We start from the raw sequence: 21,939 nt of genomic DNA on the forward strand, positions 1-21,939 counted from the left end.
CGTCCCCGAACGCCATAATTGGGCCTGGCTTTAGACACTACTGCGCCTGCGTGCACCTCTTTCCCTCCTCCCTGGATGAAACAGGATTTTAGAGTGGCCCGCCAAGCTCCCCGCTTTGCGCAGGCGCGGTCAGGGGCGGAGGCCGCGCCCAGGAGCGAGGTGTAGGGGTTGTGGCTAAAGGGCAGAGGGGGTTCTCGCGCTGGGTAAGGGGCATTCGGGAAGAGTCGGTTGGGGGCGGGAAGGGGCCGAGAGGGGGTACGGGGGTGGGTTCGGGGGTCCATAGGGGGAGAGGGGTACAGGGACCAGGTAAAGGAACAGATGAGGTGGTCCGAACAGCCTTAGAGCCCACGGTCCAGCAGGGTGAAGACTTGGGTTTCTGGGGGAGAGGGGGTGGGGTGGTAAGAGAAGTGAGAGCCTGCTAGAGTGCCGGGAAGCTTGAGCAGACAATTGGAAGATGAGGAAGGAGTAAAGGACCAGAATAATTCCTTCAGGAAAAAAGCAGATGAGGCTGGAGGGAGGGTGATAGGAATCCCAGATAGGGGGGGAAAATAAGTGAATTCTGGTGGGAGACTACGGAGACCTTCAATAGACCTTTCTTGTGCTCTAGGAGTCCGGAGAGAGGAGGGGGAAGCGACAGGGATGGCAGCTGAGGGAATATTAGAGGGAAACTGAGGAAAGTTGCTGGAAGGGTTTGGATGAGATGTCAGGAAGCTGGCTTTTCTGCTAACGGGTCTAGGCTGCCTGGATTCCCAGGGGACCTGGGGAGGTGTCCTGCCCTTCATGTGGCCACATTCATCTGGGGCCAGGCCTTGGGCCAGTGCTTTAATAGGGAAGGACCCAGGAGTCATGGCTTGGTGGTGTCTGGATGGGCTTCCGGAAGGCCTTGCTGAGCCATGGAGAGAACTCTGGAGATTGGGCTCACAGCCCCTGCACTGCACACCACCTTTCTCACCTCCGACAAGGAACGGCAGAGACTGTAGAAACTTAAGGAGGAGGGTAAAGGCTCTGCCCAGAATTCTAAAAGTATGAGTAAAGCCTAAGAGCTCCCTCTCAGTCTTTCTCAGTTAATTCCTTCCATCTCATGGTTATTGCCGTAGTTCTATCAGGAACCAGGTTGGGTCAAACAAGTGATCTTCGGGTATTTCCCGATTCTCTTGGGAGGTTACTAAAGGATTATGACTCTATTATCGTAGGGACTTTCTCTTTGGGAGGTGGCCTGAAAATTGAACCGGGGTGTCCTTGTTTCTCCTCTTGTCCAGGGAAACATAGATGGCTGGACAGAGAGTCTAGAGACTTCAAATAATGTGGAGATGTTTCGACCTTCAGGTCAGTGGGACCAGGAAAGGGGACTGGTGATTGTCTCTCCTTAGGAAACTGACCGTCTTTGTCCTTGCGATTTCTCAGGTTCCACTGGGCTGATTCCCCCATCCCACTTCCAAGCTCGTCCCCTTCCAACTGTACCAAGAATGGCTCCCACCTGGGTTTCAGACATTCCCCTGGTCCAACCCCCAACCCATCGAGATGTCTCAGAGAGGCGGCCAGACAACCAGAGACCTCAAGTGATCATGTGGGAACAGAATGTTTCTGGCAATGGGCAGGAGCCAGGGCGGAGAGGCAGGTAGGGATTCATTATTGCTCTTCTCAGGCTTGTTTGCCAGTGACCCTTCTTCACTGAAATAGATTCCTTACCCTGTTTCAGGCTTTAGTTCCCTAATTTGTGCATTTTTGCATAAGCAATTACTGAAACTTCCTTTTTTTTTTTTTTTTAAAGTTTTTTTTATTTATTTGATAGAGATAGAGACAGCCAGCAAGAGAGGGAACACAAGCAGGGGGAGTGGGAGAGGAAGAAGCAGGCTCCTAGCAGAAGAGCCTGATGTGGGGCTCGATCCCAGATCGCCGGGGTCACGCCCTGAGCTGAAGGCAGATGCTTAACCGCTGTGCCACCCAGGCGCCCCGGCAATTGCTGAAACTTCTAATGTATAAGTAGTAAGGCAGTATGCTAGATACTAGGAATGGGGTAACAAAAATGAATGAGATCCTGCTATCAATGAATTAAAAATTCTGAGGGAAGAGGTAGATTGACCAAGAGCTGACGGTAATAAGCATAATATAAGGCAAGATAAAGAAGTGCAAACTAGGAGTATAGCCTGCACCGTGGTCGTGTGGATGCATTCTGATGGAGTGCTTGCCATTAGAGCTGGCCATGCTATTTGTTGATGTTTTGTCTGTAAAAGTTCTGGTTCTTATTCTTGATGTTTCATTGCGTGTCTTTTCCCAAATGTACTGAATGTCATTCTGCCATTTTGCTCTGGAGTGGGATTGCACATGGGTCCACCTTGGACCTGTCCAAGAGGAAGGAGCATGATAATAAAAAGGGGAGCCCTGGAGTGGGTGTCAGGAGACAGAGACTCTGATGCTATTTTGGCTACCAGCTAAGGTCCTTTGGCCCGTCAACGAATATTTCTAGGCTGTAGATAGATCCCCACCATTGTAAAAGAAAAATCCTGTGGTTCTGGGCCTCAGGGAGTTATGTCAATAGCCATGTTATCATAAGCTGATTTAGACTTTACAAGACACCAGGAGACTATTTATTGATGCGCTGTGCACTCCTCATGCAGGATATCTAACACTCAATAAATGCTTTTAACTAGCGCCTGGTCTCACTGTATTGATACTGGAAGTCATGACCTCTCTTTCTCTGAAACTTCCTCCAACTTTTCCTTCCCCTTAAATCAGAATTCAGAAGTCTCTGGGTGTCTTCCAGCCCCGCCATTTCAGAATATGTGGCCCAATGATGTGCACATTTGATGTTTAATGCATCTGCCTGTCTGTAGCTCAGCAGAGATCATGTTCCGTGATCTCAGCTAGCCTTTAAGTCCTGTGAGCCCAGATAGTAGGGCCATGATAAATGACAACAGTGATGCAAATGCAGAGATCCCCATGGCCCAACTTCATCCCCACCATCTCCACACACAAGAACAGAGGGATCCTCCTCTCCACCTGTGTCCCTTTGTGCCCTCCACCACCCTCCCAGCACCAGAGACAGATCTCACCTGTGCTAACCTGTCTTTGAAGGTCTGTGGAGCTAGAGGGGTCACATGCCCTGAGCCAGCAGGCTGAGCTGATCTCTCGGCAGCTGCAAGAGCTGCGGCGGCTTGAGGAGGAGGTTCGAGCGCTGCGGGAGACCTCGCTGCAGCAGAAGATGAGGCTGGAGGCCCAGGCCATGGAGCTGGAGGCTCTGGCACGGGCGGAGAAGGCTGGCCGAGCTGAGGCTGAGGGCCTGCGTGCTGCCTTGGCTGGGGCTGAGGTTGTCCGAAAGAACCTGGAAGAGGGGAGCCAGCGGGAACTGGAGGAGGTTAAGAGGCTGCACCAGGAGCAGGTGAATGTGGGGGTGAGAAGGGTTGAGTTTCACAGTGGATGAACTGGGCAGAAGCTTCCCAGCAAAGAGCAGGTCCCACAAAAAAGGCCCCATGAGCGGTGGAGTGATGAGATGTTTGTGAAGACAAGAGATCAGAGGACCTGGAAAGATGGATTGGGTGTTTTGGTCTTTGTTCAGGTTGTACTTTTCTCCCAGGACTCAGATGACCTCCCACCGCTTGAAGCCCTCCTTCCCCTTCCGTAGGAAGTATTTTGTCTTCCTACTTCACTCTGGGTACTCACTTCATGTGGGAGCATTGTGGGGGTGCTGAGGAGGGTCAGGGAGGGTGGACTGGGGAAGGGGGATGACTCATTCAGTAAGCATTTATCAGTGCTCAGAGATAGGCACCAGGACCCTGGGGTGGGCAAATCAGCCTGAGTCCTTGTGGGTGGAGCTGACAGCCTGGTGGGGGACATGCACATTCAACACCAAACTTAATCCTAATTAATTAATTGGCAATTGGGAGAGATGCCATGCAGGAGAAGGACAGGGAGCCCTAATGTGGACAGGGGGGTTAGGGAACACCACCCTAGTCAGTTGACATGTTAGGAAATGAAACCATAGGGGCGCCTGGGTGGTTCAGTCGTTAAGTGTCTGCCTGCTCAGGTCCTTACCCCAGGGTCCTGGGATCAAGCCCTGTGTTGGGCTTCCTGCTCAGCGGGAAGCCTGCTTCTCCCTCTCCCACTCCCCTTGCTTGTGTTCTCTCTCTCACTGTCTCTCTCTCTGTTAAATAAATAAAATCTTTAAGAAAACAAAAAATTAAAAAAAAAAAAGGAAATGAACCATAAAGGTACCGGAAGAAAACATGGGTGAATTCCTTTTTTTTTTTAAGATTTTATTTTTTTTAAGTAGTCTCTACACCCAACATGGGGCTTGAACTCATGACCCCGAGATCAAGAGTTGCATGCTCTACCGACCAAGGTAGCCGGGTGCCCCTGGGTGAATTCCTTTATAACCTCAGATTGGTAAAGGCTTTTCTACCTGTGAATCAAAATCTGGAGTCATTAAAGGAAAGATTGATACATTGGCTTTATAATATTCAATTTAGAAATGATAAAATAAAATTAAAGAACAGATGATAAAAATATTTACAGTTCATATCACAGAAAAAGGCTGATGTCCCTAACCTATACTGTATGCCTAGAAGTTGATAAGGGAAGGATAGCAATCTAGCCAGAAAATGGGCACAGGAGATAGTTCAAAGAAAAATATAAATGGCCTTTAGATTTATGAAAGATGCTTCATGATCAAAAGTTGTCATTTGAGCTGACTAGGACTTGGCTGGTGAGCTGGCGTGTGGGGAGGTGATGGGAGCTGGCCACACTTGGCAGCCCGTGGGGCATGAGGAGGCCAGAGGGGCTTGAGTGTAGGAGATGAGAGGGGCCCTGGATGGCGTGTGCACGGGGAGACCTCGGGGCCTGTTCAGAACTTTGTACTTTACCGTGAGAGCCATGAGCAGCTGTTGAAAAGTACTAAATGGGAAGTGACGTGATCGGGTTTGTATTTTATGTCCAAGAAGACCGGTTTTGTGGAGTGCCTGGCTGGCCCATCGGTGAGTTTCTGTCCCACGTTGGGTGTAGAGCTTACCTTAGGTAGTAGGTAGGTAGCTTTACAGATAGCTAGACAGACGGGCAGACAGACAGACCAGTTTTGTGATTTCTTTCTAAAATGATCACTTGATGGTATGAAGATCGGGCTAGAGGGCAGCCTCTCTCCTTCCTCTGCCAGCTGTCCCCCCGCTCCTGCAGTGTCTCCCATGTACTCACCGCAGACTCACCACTGCTGGAAGCGCAGTGAGAAACGGACAAGGTTCCTACCTTCCTAGAGCTTCCTTTGGAACAGAGTGTGGCAGACACTAAGCTGTGGAGATCATTCCAGATGACGATAAGAGCTGAAAGGACTTGGGACAGGTGATAGGATAGAGCAGGTGGTAGGGAGCCCAGTGAGGCCTTCTGAGGAGGTGACGTCGCCCAAGGCCTGAGGAGTTGGGAGAAGCCAAGTGGTAGGAGCTGAACTCAAAGTGTTAGAGGCCAAGGCATGTCTGGCTTTGGAGGCCGAGGACAGAGGCTGGGCTTTGTTGTCAGTGCCATGATAAGCCACGGAAGGCTTTATTTATTTATTTAAACTTTTTTCATCTATTTATTTGAGAGAGAGAGAGAGCAGGGGGGAGGGGCAGAGGGAGACGGACAAGCAGACTCCTTGCTGAGCCCGGGGCCTGTCTCAGGCCCCAAGATCATGACCTGAGCCAAAGTCAGATGCTTAACTGACTGAGCCACTCATGCGTCCCCTGCCTTGAAGGCTTATAAAGACCGGTCAGGAGTTCGTTGCTGTTGTGCAGGCCAGAGATGAGGGTGGGCTGCTAAGGTTGGTGGCGGTGGAGACAGAAATGAAGATCTGTTTAGTGGGGAGACCTGGCAGGAACTGCTGATGGACTGGCAGGTGGATGGAGGACAGAGAGGCACCAACGACTGTCTCCATTTTGCCATGTGTGCAGTTGGGCCTTTTGCTGGTTGTTGTCTAAGGTTATGGAAGATGGGAGTGCAGGGCCAGGGCCTGAGCAGGAGCAGATTTGGAAAGTCCAGATGTGGGATTGAGCTGGGCCCTGCTGTGCCCTCTCTTCTCTCCACAGCTCTCCTCCTTGACGCAGGCTCACCAGGAAGCTCTTTCCAGTTTGACCAGCAAAGCTGAGGGCTTGGAGAAATCTCTGAACAGTCTGGAAACCAGGAGGGCAGGGGAAGCCAAGGAGCTGGTTGTGGCGCAGAGGGAGGCTGAGGTGCTGCAGAAGCAGCTGAGGTAAAGTGGGGGTGGGCAGCCAAAGGGGGACCTGGCAGGTGGTGGATGCGGCAGGTCTCCCAGGTGCCTCACTGATGGCTGCCCTGTTCCCACCCCAACCCTAGCAAGACCCAAGAAGACTTAGAGGCACAGGTGACCTTGGTGGAGAATTTAAGGAGATATGTGGGGGAGCAAGTCCCTCCTGAGGTCCACAGCCAGACCTGGGAATCAGAGCGACAAGAGCTTCTAGAAACCGTGCAGGTGAGAGAGCATCTGGGTGGAGGCTGGAGGTGGGCTGGGGCTGCTCAGGGATCAGATCCTGGGAGAGGGGTGGCCAGGACAGAAGGCAGTGCCGACGACGGGCAGCGGCCGGATGCCGCTGGCGGACCTGCGTGGAGCGCCACGGAGGCCGCTGCTGTCCCTTGTCTCCCACCCGCAGCACCTGCGCGAGGACCGGGACGGCCTGCGCACCACAGCGGAGCTGCTGCAGGTGCGCGTGCAGAGCCTCGTGCACATCCTCACCATCCAGGAGGAGGAGCTGACCCGGCAGGTAGGCCCCTGCCCCAGTGGCTCGCTGTGGGTACGAGCGGTTGGCATGCTGCCAGATCCTGCTGGCATCCTCTTGTCGGGGAACAGCGCTTCTTGCTGTGGCTCTTATTGCTTGGGCAGGACAGAGAGAAAAAGCCAAAAAACGCCTGCTTCCTCTGCTCCCCCAGGAGCCCACACTTCCACCTGTCCTCCACCCCGCAGGTTCAGCCTTCAGATTCCCTGGAGCCCGAGTTCAGCCGGAAGTGCCAGTCCCTGCTGAAGCGCTGGCGGGAAAAGGTGTTTGCCCTCATGGTGCAGCTGAAGGCCCAGGAGCTGGAGCACAGAGGACACGTGGAGCAGCTGAAGGGACAGGTCACTCGACTCTCTTTCTCCCCGAATTCTCCCCCCAGCTCCTGGCTCCTTACGTAAGGGATAGTACTTACCCAACAAAGATTTATTGAGTGGTCCCCATGTGCTGGGAACACAGGCCTGAACAAAGGCAAGTCCTGCTATCACGGAGCGTACGTCCTGGAGCAGAGACACGCAGCAGGCAAGCTGTTAGATGATGTCGAGTACTGATATATGCTTTAAAGAAAAGTGTAAAAGAAAAGTGACAGAAAGAGACCATGGGGTGGGTGTGCTTCAGGCAGGGTGCTGAGGAGCAGCTCCTCTGAGGAGGTGACAGTGGCCAAGCATGGGTGGCATGGGCAGAGGCGGTGAGTGTTCGTGGGTGTGTCACAGCGAGCTTCCTCGAGGTGGGGGCACATGGAACATGGTTCTGGTAGGAAACCTGGCCTCAGACTCCATTCTCAGGAGCCCGCGCTTGTCTCCCTGCATGATGTTCTCTCAGAGGCTTTGGCACCAGCCCCTCCATTGCCAGTGCCCCCCTCCCGCTCCCCGCACTAGCTGTGCTCTGCCCCCCCCCCCCAGGTGGCAGAGCTCCAGGAAAGAGCCGCGGCCCAGAGCCAGGAGCAGGCCGTCCTGCAGCGCTCCCTACAGGACAAAGCCGCGGAGGTGGAGGTGGAGCGGATGGGCGCCAAGGTCTGAGCCAGGCGGAGGCTAAAGGGGGTCAGGGATCCCTCCCCACTTCCCTCAGAAGCCCGGGGAGGGGACTCCTCTCCTCACTGCACCCTCCCCAGGCCCTGCAGGTGGAGCTGAGCCGCGCTCGGGAGGCCCAGCGCCGGAGGCAGCAGCGCACAGCAGTGGCCGAGGAGCAGCTGCAGCTGGTGGCCAATTCTGTCAGCAGGTATGGGGTGGAGGGTGGGTAGAGTAGTATTTCTGCTTCCCCGGCTTCCTGGGCACCTTGGAATTTAAGAGCCCAGGCAAGAGGGGCTGGAAAGCTGGCCGTTGGAGGGTGCAGGTCGAGAGGTATCCAGCCGTATGAAAGTCCCCAGGTTTGTTTCTCCCTGGGGCAACCCGCTACGCAGTCACACGAGGGTCGCTTGTTAGGACTCCTGTGCGTGTTTGGTTGGACGTGAGGCCGCGCTTCCTCCTATAGTCGGTTCACCTGGGAGGATCGTCACCTTGGGAGTTGTTCAAGGATCGAGAGTGTGGCTCCTCCCATCTTTCTTTCTTTAAAATGTTATAGGCACACCCTGTTTCGTTGGAACCAAATTTAACCTGTATTTTAAAGCTGTATGCCTATGGCTTACTAGATACTCTATCTCAAATGTACGCCCGTTTCCTTCTTAATCATTTGCCAGCCTTTGTCTCTCATACCAACTTCTGAGTGTTTCCTTCTCAACGCCTGTTTTACAACCTTTAGAAAGTTATAAAGGAGGAGGAACACACATTTCCTTGTGCTGCTAACACCCCCCTCAGCCTTGGACTTGGGGATACTGACGTGGTCCTCGTAGACCTCCTGGCACAGTGCCTGGCATGTCATCTGACTCTGTAAATGTTTCCTGTTACCATGAGGCAGTTCTGGATGGATCATAGAACAATCACTGGTGTAGCAAAATTGTGGTGCTGGATATAGGTCCTTGCCCACCGTCACTTTTTTTTTTTTTTAAGATTTTATTTATTTATTTGAGAGAGAGAGAGACAGGGAGAGAGCAAGCACAAGCAGGGGGGAGGAGCAGAGGAAGAGAGAGAAGCAGACTCCTTGCTGAGCGGGGCGCCGGACGCGGGGCTCGATCCCAGGACCCTGGAATCATGACCTGAGCCGAAGGCAGACGCTTAACTGACTGAGCCGCCCAGGCGCCCCTCCACCATCACTTTCTATTGGGTTAGTACCTTGAGGACTAATTTCACTTAAAAAATTATGAAAAATGTCCACTTTGCACAGAATTAGGCTGGTTATAATGACCCACCTGAATTCTGCTCATTGTGGCTGCTTCCTGTTCCCAGGAGAACGGGGAGGTGCCCGGTGCACAGGGTTCTACTTGGGTGCCAGGACATCACTGAAATGGTTCTTGCTAATGGTTGATGGCCAGGAAGTCCACGGGGCTCCAAACAACCCACGCTCAGCTTGTTGGCAGGTGTGGTAGTCTCTAGATGGCCTGGAGGCTTGATTGGAGGTGTTGGAAGTGCCTGCTCACGCAATTTCTAGATAACGGCTCTCTGCTGTGCTGCTGGGGATACAACTGTCAGCCTTTGTCGTCTGCTTGTTTCTCAGTTGATACAGACTTGGACTCTCCTGGAGAGTTCCACGCTTGCCCCGATTTGCTGCCTTGGCCCTCCTCCCAGGGGACCTGTGTAGGCTTCTCAGCTTTTGTGAGCCATGCTGGTCCCACTTTGGGCACAGCCAGCTGATAAGGCACATGGATCTGGCCTTCACTGGCATCGGGAAATTGTTAGCGAGGATAGCTTTCATCTCTAATGCAGATTAGTGATCAAAAAATAGGTTATGAGAAATAAACTTTGCAGGTTGCTTGAAAAGATACACCGCCACGTAAGGCCTTCTTGGGGTAAGGGCTCCTTAGAAAATGGATGGCAGCTATGCACTTTGTTCTTGAGGAGAATGCACCCAAGTTCATACACCCAAACGTGGCATACAGCACCAGGAGATTTCCAGCACCAGGAGACATGTCCAGCAGCCTGCAAAACAGTCCAAATCAGCTAGACATGAGCCCGCTCCACGGCTCTCGTTTTAGCCCCCGTAGAATCGTTTGTACTGAGCTCTGCTGTGTTATGGGCTCTGGGTCCCGATCAGGTATGACCCCGTGAAGCTCATTCTTATTTTTCATGCTCTTATGAAAGACACTGATTGCTAGGACCCAAATGAGAAGCTTACCCTAGGTTTTGGGACCCAGCATAGCTGTGCTGTCCTTATGAGCAACGGGATTATTTTTACCTAACAAACACTAAAGGGCTTAAGCTCTCAGGTTTTCTTCTTCATCGCCTGAGAAAGCTCAGACATGACTGGCCCCCACCCTTGGCTTCAGCTTCTCTTTTCCCTGCTATGCTTTCCCTTCCCTGCTCCCCACATACTTAGCAATAGAGGATAGAAGGAGTTGTCCCAACAAGTCACATCAAGTCCTTTAGGGAATGAGGTGGGGTTGAAGGGTCAGTGACGTCGAGCCTTCTCCAGCTTTCAGACGTGGCTCCAGAGCACCGTGGCCGAAGTGGAGCGCGCCACGACCCAGCTGCCCTCCCTCAGCAGCCGAGTCAGCTACGCCGTCCGCAGGGTCCACACCATCCGGGGTGGGTAGGGCGGCTGCCAGCCACGCTGTACCGCCCCTCCGGCCCTCGCCTCCCACATCCATCCTCATGCCTACTTGTCACCTGTCCGAGCACCCTTCCCCTGCTCTCCTCTTCCCTTTTCTCCTCCTCGAACTCCTCGCTGTTGCTTTCTGCCTTTTCTCCACCAGGCCTGATGGCTCGAAAACTGGCCCTTGCTCAGCTGCGCCAGGAGAGGTGAAGCCTGGGGCTCTGTGAGGTGGATGGGAGGGGGTTGCGTATTGTTTGCTGGGAGCCCAAACAGTGAGGACTGAAGAGGGATGGGGGCTTAGGGATCAGGCTGGGCGATTTCCCCTGACTGTCCCTCTTCCCTACCCCAGCTGTCCCCCACCCCTGCCGGCCACAGATGTGAGCCTTGAGTTGGAGCAGCTGCGGGAAGAACGGAACCGCCTGGACGCAGAGCTGCAGCTGAGTGCCCGCATCATCCAGCAGGAGGTGGGCCGGGCCCGGGAGCAAGGTGCGCTTGGTCCTGGAGTCACTGAGCTGGAGCAGGGGCCAGAGCTGGGTGTGTTGGGGCTGGGGAGGAGGGAAGGGCTGGGTCTGGGGCATGGAGAGGCCCGTGAGTGCCACCTCTTCCCAGGGGAGGCAGAGCGGCAGCAACTGAGTGAGGTTGCCCAGCAGCTGGAGCAGGAGCTGCAGCGGACCCAGGAGTCCCTGGCTAATGTGGGGCTGCAGCTGGAAGCAGCTCGCCAGGGCCAACAGGAGAGCACGCAGGAGGCTGCCAGTCTCCGACAGGAACTAACCCAGCAGCAGGAGATCTATGGGCAAGGTGTGCAGGAGGGGAAATGGGTTTACCATGGAGGGCTGAGGGGAACCGAGAAGCAACACTCCCCCCTGACACACCCCATCTGCACCTTCCTCCCAGCTCTGCAAGAGAAGGTGGCTGAAGTGGAAACTAGGCTGCGGGAACAGCTCTTAGAAACAGAGAGGAGACTTAATGAGGCTCGGAGGGAGCATGGCAAGGCAGGTGAGATTTGGGATGGACGTGGGCATCCAGGGAGAGGGATGTGTTGGACATAAGTTTTTTTTAAAGCTGTTTTGAAGCATGCAAATAATGAAGTTGTCAAGAAATGGTACAGATCAATTCTCAGGTGGTGAACACACTCTCGGAGCCAGCGCCCATATCCAGCACCAGCATGCGACCAGCCCTGGAGCCCCCTGAGCCCCGCCCAGCCACTCCCCTCCACAAAGGCAACAGCCATCCCAACCTCACACCAACCATTTCCCCCCCAACTTTTTTTTTTTTTTTTTTTTTTTTTGCCCTAAAACAATAGAAGTTTATTCTCTCACAGTACTGGAAGCTGAAAGCTAGAAGTCTGAACTCAAGATGCTGGCAGGGTGGGTGCCTGCTAGACGTTCTGAGAGACAATCTGATGATTCTCTCCTCCCTTCCGGTGGTTGCCGGCAATCTGTGGCATCCCTTGGTTTGTAGGCACATCATTCCCTCCCGTCTCCATCTTTACATGGTGTTCGCTGCTGTCCGTGTCTACCCCCAACATTTTTTTTTATAAGATTTTATTTTTAAGTAATCTTTATACCCAACATGGGGCTCACACTCACAAACCTAAGATCAAGAGTCATATGCTCTACCGACTGAGCCAGCCAGGTGCTTCCCCCCCGTTTTATTAGGAAAAAGTTCAAATACCTGGACAGATGACGAGAGTCACGTAATGCCACTTGTTTACCTCCTCTGACTGGATGCAACAGTTATTAGTCAATTTTTTTTAAAGATTTAATTTCTTTAAGTAACCTCTACACCCAATGTGGGGCTCGAGCCCACAACCCCGAGATCAAGAGTTACATGTTCCACCGACTAAGCCAGGTAGGCACCCAGCAGTTATTAATCTTTTGCAATATTTGCTTTATCTGTATATACATATACACTGATACATGCATTTTTTGGGGAATCATTTAAAGTGAGTTACAAACATCATGACCACTGAGCTGCATCTCCTATAAAGAAGAAATTTTCTTATGTAACCTCAATGTCATTGTCACACATTAAGAAAACATTAATTGCACAAAATCGAAGACTTCCCCCCGGGATTCCAGTCCTGTACTCATGGTGCCTCACTGCCTCTGGGCTGCCCCACACCTGTGCCCTCTGTGCCCTGGCTTCCACATAGTGGTCTCCCTGCGCCAGATGCAGCGCAAAGCCACCCGGGAAAAGGAGCGGAACCAGGAGCTCAGGCGCCTGCAAGATGAGGCCCGGAAGGAGGAGGGGCTGCGGCTGACCCAACGCCTGCAGGAGCTAGAGAGGGACAAGAACTTTATGCTGGTAGGGGGGGCAGAGACCAGGGCCCTTGAGCTGGCTGGGGAGTTGGGAGAAGGAGGAGGGGTGGTTCTGCCTGGGCTAGGTGGCGTTTAACCCTCTCCTTCCCAGGCCACCTTGCAGCAGGAGGGTCTCCTCTCCCGTTACAAGCAGCAGCGACTGTTGGCAGTTTTTCCTTCCCTGCTGGATAAGGGGAAGTCTGTGGAGTCCAGCCCCCAGGCCCCAGGGTCTTCAGTACCTGTACCTCCAGCAGCAGCACCCACCACCAGGGAGTCCATAAAAGGTATGGTCCACATAGGAAGGCACAAATGCGGGGACCTCAGGAATCTCTCCTCTACGTGCTCTTAATGTGTGAGCATCGTTCTCTGTGACCCTGGGAGGCCCTCAGCCTCTCTCATCCATGAACCCTCCCCCTCATAACCCTCGCGTCTGATGGCAGCCCCGTTCTCTGCACTGTAGCTGCCACAGCCTTCTCTGGTCCGGCTGCTAACCCTTGCGGTCTTCTTTCCCAGGATCCCTCTCTGTCCTGCTCGATGATCTGCAGGGCCTGAGTGAGGCCATTTCCAAAGAGGAAGCTGTTTCTCAAGGAGACAGCCAGAACTGGCCTGCTCCAGTCTGCCGCTGAGCCGCCGGGCACTCTGCGCAGATGGGGGCTCAAGGGTGGGGGGGCGGATGGCGGAGAAGTGGGGCGGGGGCGAGGAGGTCAGCCAGCTGCCCTCCTGGACACCAGCCACCAAGATGCCTGTGAAGCCTGTGGCTTAATAAAGATGACTACAGCAGGTGCCATGTTCTCTCTGGGAATGGGAGGGAACTCCCCCCACCCCCGTCTCCGCCCGGAAAGTGTGAGAAGTAGTCACACACATCCATTTCTCTAGGTGGTACCTTTTTCAAAACCCCTTTTCCAGGCTGCTTGGGAAGTTTTTTTGAGAAGCTCCAGGTTTTCTTTATTCTCAACTTTTGTTTACCTTTGGAACACGATCACTGCCAGGAGTGAGGAATATAAAACATCACTCGTTCGCTGGGAATCTCGGAGCCCAGCAGTGTCCTTGCTCAGGGGCCACAGTGGTGGGCTGGAACGGACAAGCGTTGCCGTGCAGAGAAAAGAAATACAGTGACGGGACAGAACCTGACCGGGTCGTGCAGCTAGATGAGCAGATAGGAAAGGCCCCCCCCAAGGAGGGATGTGTGGAGACCTGCCTGCAGTGAGGAACCATCAACACCGGCAGAAGAGTCCTGCAGAGGGCAGGCAAGCACGGAGGCCCGGAGCGGAAGGGCGGGCCTGGTCGTGCCCGGTGTGTGTGGGGGGGTTATTCTAAGTCAGTAGAAAGCCCTTGGAGTGCTTTCCAAACAGTAGCAGCCACACAATTAGGCCGACATGTTTAAGAGCTAGGTTGGAACCCCCTATGGAAGATGGGGTTTGGGTGGGGGAGGAATGAAGAGTGGGGGTGGGGAGAGATGGGCTCCAGAATGGGGACATGGCCTGGGCTGGCCTTGTGGGGGGTTGGGGTGGGGGAAAGGAGCAGAATGAAGGCTTCGAAGTGAGCCACGGAGGGAGCAGACAAGGTGGAGAACAGCCTGGGGAGGAAAGGAGTTCTGTTTGGGTGCCATTACTTCTCAGAGGTGCCCTAGACCTCCAGACCAGAGGCTCTCCTGAGGAAGAGGTTCCGAGGGGTCTCTGAGAGACTTAGACAAGACTCGGACTGAGGTCTAAAGGATGGGGAGTGGGGAGGGGACAGAGCTGGCACCAAGGACCACGGCAGCCCCTGCCCCCCAGCAGGATTCCAGAGGAAGGAGGAAGAGGCAGAGATTGACAGGAAGCAGAGTCAGCTTCCTCCTGAGCCTCTGGGCTGTGACTGTTGGAACCTGCTCTGGGGTGGGGATTAGGAATCAGGATGTCCTCATACTTCCTCACCTGCCATCACCCCAGGTGGCTCCAGGTGGCTCCTGGATGTCACTGCTTGGGAGGCCCCCTGGGTGCCTGATGGAGGCATGTGCTGGAAAGCATGTTGGTCCCAGTCCTGGGGGAAGTGGAAGTTCCGAGGACAAAACAGTCCCAAGGGGGAGGCTCGGGGTACTGGCCAAGACCATCCTAGCTGCGTCCTCTGTGTTTAAAAGGAGCACTGTCCCTGCTCCTGCCCGGGCGTCCTGCCTCCTGGCTTCTGTAATTACACTGCTTCCCCACGCATGGTTTGCTCCCATTCCTCAGCTTCCAATGGCTTCGAGGGATGAAAGGTGGAAGTCCTTGTGATTACAGAGATGACAGGTGGGTATTGATTGCTGCAGGGTGTGTAGAGGCGGATGTGAACCCAAGGGTGGGGTGACCAAGGTCTAGGGCATTGACAGAGCTGGGGTGGCCGGGTCCCAAAATGACGGGGAACTAAAATGAGGGACGCTGCCGTCAGAGGTTACACATGAGCCGTGGCCTTCCAAACGGGTTTGACCAGTTAGGTTCCGATGGGATTCCTCGTGTCACTGGGCTGGCCCCTCCCCAGAGATTGGACACCTCCTCTCACTCCTCCCCTATAAAGCCTCTTGGGGTTCCCAGGCACCTAGACTCGGCCCACCCCCAACTTTGGGGGCCAGGAGACAGCCATGGTGCTCAACTGGAAGCTGCTGGGGATCCTGGTCCTTTCTCTGTATGCCGGAGGTAAGCTGGGAACAGGCCGGGGGTGCGGTTGGGAGTGATGGAGGGTGGCCAAGTGAGGCAAGGGTGAATTGGATGCATAGGGATGGAGGAGATTCCAGAAGATTCGGGGTATTCACATGAGGGGAAGAGTTAAGATGTCGAAGGTGATGCAGGAAAGTGCATTTTGCTCAATGTTTTTGCTGTTCCAAGAGTAGGTCCGTGTGGCAATTTAGATCAGAATCCGGGTGTGCGGGTGAGTAGTCCTAACAGCTGAGGACTGTGTGGAGGGTGGACGTGTTTGCAGAGGGTGGGGTCTGGCTGCCACATGGGCCCAAGGTGTGGACGGCTTTGGAGGTGTAGACCAGCACAGAGGCCATGGCCGTGGGGGTCCCAGCCAGGGTGGGATGGAGCTTATGTCAGCTCCTGGCGGTTTAAAGTTGGTCAAGGTAATGATTCCGGACAAGGTTTTTATGTCATTTTAAGATCACTTCGGGATTTTGTAAATGTGTGGAGAGCTCTTTGAGAGTCACCTTTCGGGTTTGCTTGTGGTGTCAGTTCAGGCTGTGGTCTATCCCAGAGAGGCTCTGCCCCCTGAGTCTAGCTGCGGGAGGAGGGATCTGGCCCTCACCACTTTTCCCTTTCTCCTTCCTCCACAGGCATCTCAGGCAGCGGAGAGCACCCCCCTCCCCTACCCACAGAGGCTGGAGAGGAGGAGGGCTCCCCAACGTTGCCTCAGGGCCCCCCAATCCCTGGTGATCCCTGGCCAGGGGCACCCCCTCTCTTTGAGGACCCTCCACCTCCAGGCCCCAGTCGTCCCTGGAGAGACCTGCCGGAATCTGGAGTCTGGCCTCCTGAGCCCCCGAGAACCGATCCCCCTCAGCCTCCCCGGCCTGATGACCCCTGGCCAGCAGGATCCCAGCCTCCAGAAAACCCCTGGCCGCCTGCCCCTGAAGTGGACCATGGATCTCATGAGGAGCCAGACCTTGACCCACCCCGGGAAGAGTACAGATAAAGGGACCCCCAGAGGCATCTTAGGCCTCCAGGCAGAGTGCCCCTCATGACCATCTGTACCCTTCTGATTCCTCTTCAATTCTCCCAGCAACCTCAATTTTCTTCCTCGTTCCTTCAATTTTATTCTGACGCTGAAAGTGTCATTCTCAATATTTTCTGTCCACTCTTGAAATCCGCCCCACATTTCCCCGCCTGTTTTCTCGGACAGCTAAAGCATACACCCCTACCTCATGTCCAGTCCTCTTCCCTCTTCCTGCCTTCCACCTCCTCCCCCCCCGCCCATCCGTGGGGCTCCTGGGGCCAGGCTGGCCGTGCTGTCTTCTCTGCTGCCACCTGGTGGCTTATAGCTGGGAGCTCTCAGGAGACCATGACGGTACTTCCATGAAGTGGAAAAATAAAATCCATGTTTTCTTAATTTTGAATCTCGGCTGCTTCTTTGCCAATGAGTGGGCCTTTGAATATTGAGATGCCCTCCTCAGCGCACAAGCCTGCAGAGATCTGGAAGTAGTCTGAGTTCCTGTCTTGTCCATATGCATTAGGGTGGGAGCTCAGCAGGAGGAAGTTGGCAATGTAACCATCAGAGTAACACGGACATTCAAACCCACATTTCTCCCATTCTGGAACCACTATTTAGGAAAACGAGAAACCAAATGTAGTCTCTTTTTAATAGCTTATGGTTTGCACGCTTCTGGCTGAGCACGGAAACGTCCCTAAGGGCGTCTGGGCGGGACTAAGTTCTAAGGGGATCAATTTCCAGAAGTATATGTATCCCTTCCTAAAATGAAGCTGCCTGAGGACTGCTGTGCTTTCCTTTTCCACCTGCCTCCATTAACAAAGCACCCTTCTCCCTCTAGATGGCGAGAGGCCGGGCTCCCTTGCTCACCCTGAGCAGGACCGGAGTGCTCTTCCTGACGTTGCCCGACAAAAGTCAGTGGGGAACGGAAATCATCTCATTTCGTCCCATTTCCACCTCATTTAAGAGATGCACCTGAAATAAGAACCTACCTTTCTGTTTGATCACCACCGTCAAGTTTTAATCGTCACCTTGTAGTTTTGACAGAGTGTGTCTTGTAAGAATTGTAGTAATAAACCCACTGCAGACTAACTGTTTTTAACGCCTAGGGTCTTATAGTCAGAGGAAATAAATTTCAATTTATATACATATTTTCTTTACGGAGATATACAAAAGGAATTCCCCAAAATACAATAAAATACAAGAAAGAAGTGATACAATGGAAAATATATTTCATTAGGATAAAACTGTAGGGAGAGTGGAATGGAAAAAACTAAACAAATGTAAGTTATATTTGCTGACTGGTTAAAGGGCTTGCTCACTTATTAAAAGGGCATTGTGGATGCAAAAATGTTATTATATTCCATCTGCTACATTTGAAAGAGTGATGTGGCTTTTAACAGGTAAGTATGTACAATTCCCTGGAGAGTATACTCTTTGCAATATATAAATTTATGATTAAAAATGTTAGCTGTTGACTTAAAAATGTGTAAGGCATACATAATTAAAAAAAAATCTTTAAGGGAATTTTTGAGCAGAAAAGTTCAAAAGGCAGGAGTCAAGAGATGTCCATGGCCTGAGATCAATCAAGGGGCTTACCAGGATGGGCGCTGAAGAGGGGTTAAAAGAAATTGAGTGTTCGCCACTTAGGACCCAATTTGTTTATGTGGCAACTCCCATCAGAACCTGTATGTGACCAGTTTGAAAACAAAACCTAATTTTAGAGTTTAGAGACGATAAGAACATATAAGAATTGTAGGGGTGGGCCTAGTAGAAATTAATAGGCCCCAAAGTGGGACTAAGTTCACGAAATTCATTCCCTTCATATGTCCATCAATGCCAAGTGCCATGGGGAATACAGGAAATACAAAATATACTGTTCCCATTCTCAGGAAGCCTAAAATGCAGCTGGGGAAGAAAGGATTTGCATGAAAAGAGTAATAGCAACGTCACTGACAGCGCGGGTGCCTGTAACTAAATAATGATGTGAGTAAGCGCCAAACAGCCTTGACAATAAACGCCGTGAGCTCAGAAGGGAGTCACGGGGAGCCGCACTAGCCCGGGGAAGCTTCCAGGAAGCAGGGCCCGAGCCGAGCAGCGGGGCTGGGGGTCCGGCCCGGAGGCCGCGGACGGGGTGAGGGAGTTGGGGGGGGGGGGCTCCAGCGAAGGCACAGGCGCGAAGCTGCCCGCCGCCCGCCCCCCGCAGGACCTGCCGCCGCGCCTGTGAGCCGGGGGTCGCGGGCTCCTGCGTCTGTGCGCGCTGCTCGCCGTCCGGAAAGGCCCCCCGCTCCGCCGCCGGTGCGAATTGTCTTCGGTGACGCCGCTCCCCACCCCCCTGCACCCCGCCCCGCGCCGCCGCGGTCCGCAGGCGCCTGCAACAAAACTCAGACGGGAGATCATGTCTTCCGTCTGCTCTCCCCTCCTCGGCTTCTTGCGACAGAGGCGGCCCGGAGCGTCTCCTCTGGGACCTCTTCGGTGGGCCATTTCGGTGCCCCGTGCTCCCAGGGCGCTGTCACTCCCAGCAGCCCGCCCAGGCCTCGGACTTCTGGGACATCGGAGTGCGGGAAGCACCTGTAAATGTTTCTCCCTCACGTCCTCGCTCCAGTACCGCGCCCCCAGCCCTTCAAGGATGACCCACAAATACGGGGTATCAACACCCTAGTCCTCTGAGCCCCAGTTGCCCTCCATGAGACTTTGCTTGGCCTCCTTCCATTTCCCCACTCCCTCTCCTTCCCCATCCCCCCTCACCTTCTAAAAATAAATCCCCTTTCCTTGAATCTTTGTCTCGGGATCTACTCCTGGGCAGCCCAGCCTAAGCCACAAAGTATGCTTTACTACAAACCACACGGCAGCTACTTAGGACCGCGCAGGGGCTGTATGGGTGCTCCTGGCAAAGGCTCTACAGATGAACCTCTCACCTGATTTGCACAGTAACCGTATCCTCATCACCGGTTAGGATCCGGAGAGGTGGTGACGTGCGTACAAGGAGACACAGATGGCAAAGTTGGGATTTGAACTCCCGTCTATCCCGTGCCAATGTCTCTGATTTTAACCACTATAGTCTCCCATCTCTTTATTCCTATTTGTCTGTGTAACCCTGGCGCCGAAGACAGTGCCTTAATAGGTTATATTAGGATTCTCCAGAGACACAGAACCAACAGAATATATATGGAGGTTTATTATAGGAATTGGCCCTTGAGATTGTGGAGGCTGAGAATTCCCACAGGCTGCCCTCTACAAGCTGGAGACCCAGGACAGCCAGTGGAGTAATTCCCAAGTCCTGAGACCCAGGGGAGCAGAAGGCTTAGGTCCCAGTCCTAGTCGAAGGACGGAGAACCAGGAGCGCGGATGATGTCTGAGGCCAGGAGAAGATGGATGTCCCAGCTCAGACAGAGCAAATTCGCCCTTCTTCCGGTTCGATTCAGCCCTCACAGCTTGGGCGATGCCCACCCACACTGCTGACAGGAAGCTTCTTCCCGCAGTTCACCATTCAAGTGCTGATCTCCTCTAAGAAACAACCTCACAGATGCGCCCAGAAACAATGCTTTACCAGCTCTCTGGGCATCCCTTAGCCCAGTCAAGTTGACACATAAAATTCACCATTGCATACATGTTTTATAAATGGCTGGATTCATTAATAAATGGCAAGCTTGTGGTGCGCCCGGGTGGCTCAGTCGGTTAAGCATCTGCCTTCAGCTCAGGTCATGATCCCAGGGTCCTGGGATGGAGCCCTGCATCGGGCTCCCTGCTCAACTTCTCCATTTCCCTCATCCCCCCCCCCCCCTTGAATGCTCGCTCCCTCTCTCTCATTCTCCCTCTCAGATAACTAAATAAAATCTTAAAAAAAAAAATGGCAAGTTTGGGCAACATAGAGTAGTCTGCAATCGTTCGAGTGAAGGGCTTACAACCTGGAAAAGAGGAGGATATTGTTGGACAAGTGAGTTGGAGGGAAATTAGGGAAGCCAGGTGTGCGAGCTTATATCAAAAGTCTTTGTCCTCTGATAGAATAGTGCCCACTGGTGGGGAGGCTCACACATATGCTTGGGTATGCTGCGGCAGGGAGGTATGGGAGGGAAGGGAAGAAGTCTGGATCCCTCAAACTGACCTGTAGCAACCCCCCAAACCAGTGAGGTGAAGTTCATTGAGAAAAGAATACTTGAAGGAGAGAAAAAGAGGGAAAGGAACTGCATTCTTGGTGTGGCCCACGCAAGGATCTAGGGCTCTTTACATCGTGCTGTCTTATTTAATTTCCACATTATTGTGGTTTTCATGTCTTCCTCCTCTTGTAAAGTATGAGGGTCTTGAGGGCAGAGACTGTTTCTTGTCTGTGTTTGTAGGCCTTACTTCTCCTCCTAGTCCTTGGCCCAGAAGGTGTTCAATAAAGCAAATTGTTAGCCCCATTTCACAGATGAGGAAACTACTCTGAGAGAGCTAACTCATCTGTCTAAGACGTCACCCAAGTGCCAAAGTCAAGACAATGCAAGACTGCTTGGCTCCCAACCAGTTCTTCCCAGTTTGACACAACAAATGGGTGAGTGGGAGAGAGAAGGGGGAGGCATGAGGTAATTGGAGATCTTCATAGCTATTAATAGGCCGCTGGTATTGACACCCAAACAAGGCATGTTTATTAGCAGGGAAGGAGACCGAGTGGGACGAGGGTTTGGAGTAGTAACACAGGGGAGCCCATTGTGCCAGCTATTCGTTCAGGGTAGACAATACGGCTTCTTTCCCGTCTACTTTGGCTGACCTCACCTAGGAGTGAATGCGGTGGGGACACTGTTGAATCTTAGGTCAACATGGAGTCAGAGAATTAAATAATAGAATGGGATCACAGACTTAGAGCACAATAGCTCAGTACCTTGGACATGGTAGTCAAATAAATGCTTGGCCAATGAAAGAAAAGAACCTAGAACTTGTATCATGGTATAATCTAATTATAGAAGCTGAGTTAACTTGAGAGGGCATCAGGCATAGCCCTCAGCCTTTGGGCGGGCCAATCCTGTCTTTGGACTAGACAGAAGAGATGGTTGTCTGCTCTTCTTTGAAGATCTCGGCAAAGAAACCCCAACCCACTCATTTGCTCATCCATTTGCCCATACACCAATCACTTATTGAGCGTCTGCTGTGGGGGGTGCTAGGCCGTGGCGATGATCCCAGGAAGTCGCTTCAGTCCTCCCTGCCCTCAAGGAGCTCTGTGTCTGGGGAGGAAACAAACATGTAAATCATGACAATAAAATGTGATGGAAGTTAAATTACAGAGAGGCACACCCTGAGGTAGGAGTGGAGGAGGGGAAGACCTAATTCCTCCACAAACTTCATGTTTTGAGTTCATTTGAAAACTTGCTTTGGTATAAATTTAAGCTCTCTTGCTATACATTTTCTTTCTCTAATCTTCAATTAAGTGCCCACTGGGTACCTGGCACTGGCTCAAAAAACTTGTTGAATTAAATCAAATCCACCTTCCAAGCCCTCCCCCCCCCCATATCCTCAAATATCCTTAGCCTTCCTTTTGGCCACTTAATCTCAACTCCCGTGATGGGGGAAGACAGGATGGCATAGTGGTGAGAGCATCAGATTGTGACCCAAGTCTTTGTCCCTACTCTGCTATCTGTTCTCAG

The 21,939-nt window shown here is 52.8% G+C and overlaps 2 protein-coding genes across 7 annotated transcripts; both read left to right on the forward strand.

The window, feature by feature from the left end:
* Window positions 1-55: 55 nt before the first annotated feature.
* Window positions 56-13,450, forward strand: CCHCR1 (coiled-coil alpha-helical rod protein 1). Of its 6 annotated transcripts, none has more exons than XM_026511284.4 (18): window positions 56-203; window positions 1,260-1,326; window positions 1,405-1,618; window positions 3,076-3,379; window positions 6,048-6,211; window positions 6,316-6,451; window positions 6,630-6,740; window positions 6,941-7,090; window positions 7,649-7,759; window positions 7,858-7,964; window positions 10,251-10,363; window positions 10,531-10,576; window positions 10,720-10,856; window positions 10,980-11,168; window positions 11,265-11,366; window positions 12,526-12,677; window positions 12,783-12,954; window positions 13,184-13,450. In XM_026511284.4, the coding sequence occupies exons 2-18, from the start codon at window positions 1,311-1,313 to the stop codon at window positions 13,294-13,296; spliced, it is 2,337 nt and encodes a 778-aa protein (XP_026367069.3). In that variant the 5' UTR covers window positions 56-203; window positions 1,260-1,310; the 3' UTR covers window positions 13,297-13,450. The 6 variants fall into 6 exon arrangements, 4 of the variants coding, with proteins under 4 accessions (XP_026367069.3, XP_044244619.3, XP_044244620.3 ...); XM_044388684.3 differs by having other exon boundaries at window positions 73-203; window positions 12,825-12,954; XM_044388687.3 differs by lacking the exon at window positions 56-203 and adding an exon at window positions 422-1,023.
* A 1,760-nt stretch (window positions 13,451-15,210) lies between these two features.
* On the forward strand, window positions 15,211-16,726 carry PSORS1C2 (psoriasis susceptibility 1 candidate 2). Its single transcript, XM_026511120.4, has 2 exons — window positions 15,211-15,318; window positions 15,954-16,726. Exons 1-2 carry the CDS (start codon window positions 15,264-15,266, stop codon window positions 16,307-16,309), a joined length of 411 nt encoding a protein of 136 aa, XP_026366905.3. The 5' UTR covers window positions 15,211-15,263; the 3' UTR covers window positions 16,310-16,726.
* Window positions 16,727-21,939: the final 5,213 nt, after the last annotated feature.

The sequence above is a fragment of the Ursus arctos genome, unplaced genomic scaffold (assembly GCF_023065955.2).
Source record: "Ursus arctos isolate Adak ecotype North America unplaced genomic scaffold, UrsArc2.0 scaffold_31, whole genome shotgun sequence".
In the NCBI taxonomy this organism is placed as follows: domain Eukaryota; kingdom Metazoa; phylum Chordata; class Mammalia; order Carnivora; family Ursidae; genus Ursus; species Ursus arctos.